Here is a 3,206-nt window from a genome sequence, read left to right as displayed (position 1 = left end):
CGGATCTTGCATCATGCTTTAGCAAATTTTCCTTCATTTCCCGTGCCTCCTAAAGATATACATGTTTTGTGACTATCAAAACTTCTATTGTTATTTTGCTTTGCTGATTTGGTTTTATAGGTAAATATTATCTCGTCGACTCTGGTTATCCAAACTGACTAGGATATCTTACCCCTTTCAAAGGAAGCACATAACATATACTAGAGTTTCGACTTCGTAATGGGTGTGCTCCTTAAAGGAAGTACGAGGTGTTCAATTTCTTACATTCATCTCTTCGAAATGTCATTTAGCGGGCTTTCAGAGTCTTGAAGCAGAAGTGGCGTATTTTGGAGGGCATTCCAAGTTTTCTTACTCTTACTCAGAAGCATATAATTCTAGCTTGTATGGCTTTGCATAATTTATTCGTTACAACAATTTGCAAGATAGGTTGTTTGATAGATGTGATGCTGATGAGGAGTACCTACTACAACACAGTGCTACGGCACAAGCACAAGGAGATAATAATCCATATGGAGAGATAGTTATGTTGAAGAAGGACATCGTTATATGAACCATATGCCTTTTGTAAACTTCTATGAATTTATTTATGTGGACCATATATTAATGGTGAATGCAAAACTTAAAGAAAATTAAGTTTCCTTTCTAAAATGGTAATTTGCATGTGGATTAGTGCGATCAATTTGAATATCAATAGTCTCCTAGTAGTTCAGGGGCAAACGGCTTTTAGCTTTCTCAAGCAAACATCTCACATAAGTTTTTTCCACAGCTTACAACCCACAGTTTATTTACAGGCATAGCCCAACCAAACAGACCCTAAGCTCCCTGCCAAACAGAACTTGGCTGCATTGTGCAAATCTGGTTAGGGGTTATACACTCTACCCATCACTACCTAAACCTCGGCACCTCTGATCCTGGCAGTATTGCATGGTCGGTCAACGGGGCTCCTTCATTTTCTTGTTTTCTTCCGTTCTCCGATTTTTTTTTGAAGGTTCTCCGAATTTATTTCGCTAACAACCACTGCACGCGGCGTAAAATTGTGGATGACAAATTGGGGGTAGATTGATGTGATGAGCCACATGGGCCTCACACGGATCAGAGCCGACCCTAAGCCGCCGATTAGGTAGCACTATGGGCTACAGGGGATAGCCCGTTGGGCTGCTGTGACGCTCATGTCACTTTGCTTCTGATATTAAAGGAACTAAAAATTGTAGCTCAGCTCGTCAGCGAAAGAACGGATAAAGCTAAGCCAGCTACTTAGTTGAGCGAGCTAGGCTTGTCAAGCCCCTACGCACATCACGAACTTTTTTGGCCGTACAACATCTTCATATATTAAGCACACTTTTCTTATTATATCTATGGTGAAACTTCACTTAATCCAAAAAAGACCATGCAAAATAGTATATCATTGATAACTGAGGCAAGTACTCAGATAATTATTAATGCAGTTTTTTTAAGAATTATCCAACAAAATTTAAAATTGTTGAATGTATAGTATGTATAAACGTCTTCATTAATTATAATATTTAGTTTTATTGCATCATTTTCGCACTTTTTATTCGGTAGTTCCCCAGACAAATTAAGAAGAAACATTATACTTATTCTGCGCAATGCCAACTTGTCTAGGTGCAATATGACATTATACGTGTGAGATCGATCAGATCCTGAAGTGATCGAGTGCAGACTTGCCGACGAGGCCCTTGTCCATATAATGGTTGATGAACTCCTCCGCTGTGATGCTCCTGTACCGCGGAGGCGACCGAGGGCCTGCCGCCGCGTCCATAACGATCGGCCCATACACCCTGGTCGATGCCGCCACGCCACGCGGCCTGAAGAAGCAGGCCACTGATACCCGCGGTGGCCCGGCGGCACCAACAGCCACGACCCGGTGCTCCACGCTCTTGAACCTATCGTTGGACATGAGCTGGAGGAAATCACCTACGTTGACGACGAAGGCACCGGCCACGGGAGGCACGGGCACCCAGCGGCCGCCGACGAGCACCTGCAGGCCGCCGACGACGCCGTCCTGGAGGAGCACCGTCAGGAAGCTGGGGTCGGAGTGCCTGGTGGTGCCGAGGGTGAGGTCCGGCTCTGGGCACGGCGGGTAGTAGTGGCCGACGATGCTGATCCCGTCGAGGCAGCCGGCGTCGTGCGACAGGTATCGCCGGTGGAGCCCCAGGGCCTCCGACATCAGCTCCAGCAGCGAACCACCCAGCATCTGCACATGGTTTGTGTACTCAAAGACCACCTCTCTGAAATCACATGCTTAATTAACCATGTCATCAGGTCCAATGATACGACAAATTGGAGGTGAGGTGATATGATTATTACCTGCACGCCGGAGGGATCTCCTCCGGCGCAGGGGCGATCGGCGCCATGTCGAGGTAGAGCGTGTCGCGCCAGGTGGCAGCCGGCGACTGGAAGAGGTCGAAGTTGCTGTGGTACCTGACGCGGCTCCCCATGTCCCTCGTGTAGTACGGTCGCTTGGCCTCTGCCGGCTCCTCATGGAACGCCCGCAGGCCGTCAAGCATCTCCGACATGACCGTCGCGGGCACCCCGTGGTTGATGACCTGGAAGAACCCGACTGTCTCGGCGGCCTTCTTGACCTCGGCGACCAGCTCGGCCCTCCTCGCGGCGCCAGTGAAGTCGATGGTAGGGATGATGCTGTCGGCGTGGTGATCTGGTGGAGTGTAGGGGTCGGGCGGGTGGCGGAAGATGCGGGGGATGGCTGTGATGCCGGCGTCGACGAGGCCTTTGGCGCCGGCCTTGGTGTCATCGAACGCCTTGAGCTCGCTGAGACGGTCGTAGACGATAGGGGCAGAGGCCATTGTAGGTTAATCAAACTCAAGTTTGGAGCGAGAGGTGAGCGGGGACTGGACTTTCCCATACACTAGACAAGTCACCATGGCGAGCGCAGGCCGGTGCGATGCTTGTTATATACATACACAGTATGCTGTGTTTGTGATTGGGGCTCCTATGCATCTACCGGAAGGTGGATAAGCATTTGACCTTTAAAGTCCAACAGGCCCATCCGGTCATCTTCAACCTCCCACCGGCTTCATCCTCCTACTGTCACACGTCGCTCCCCCACCCACCGGCCACCGGCTCCTACCTTTCTCGGGTGCTGCTCCCCCACCCCGCTGGCTTGCTCCGTCTCCGGCGGCGGCAGCCGCCAGATTCACCTCCACCATCGCCGCCACCATTAATCA

General features: G+C 49.9%; 1 protein-coding gene across 1 annotated transcript; it reads right to left on the bottom strand.

Moving 5' to 3' along the window:
- Positions 1 to 1,510: 1,510 nt before the first annotated feature.
- On the bottom strand, positions 1,511 to 2,967 carry LOC117866645 (1-aminocyclopropane-1-carboxylate oxidase homolog 1). The gene is made up of 2 exons (XM_034750924.2): positions 2,329 to 2,967; positions 1,511 to 2,249 (listed from the first exon to the last, which is right to left on the bottom strand). Exons 1-2 carry the CDS (start codon positions 2,823 to 2,825, stop codon positions 1,655 to 1,657), a joined length of 1,092 nt encoding a protein of 363 aa, XP_034606815.1. The 5' UTR covers positions 2,826 to 2,967; the 3' UTR covers positions 1,511 to 1,654.
- Between the last annotated feature and the right edge of the window lie 239 nt (positions 2,968 to 3,206).

The sequence above is a fragment of the Setaria viridis genome, chromosome 8, assembly GCF_005286985.2.
Source record: "Setaria viridis chromosome 8, Setaria_viridis_v4.0, whole genome shotgun sequence".
Classification (NCBI taxonomy): domain Eukaryota; kingdom Viridiplantae; phylum Streptophyta; class Magnoliopsida; order Poales; family Poaceae; genus Setaria; species Setaria viridis.
This window is presented reverse-complemented; position numbering and strand designations above follow the sequence as displayed.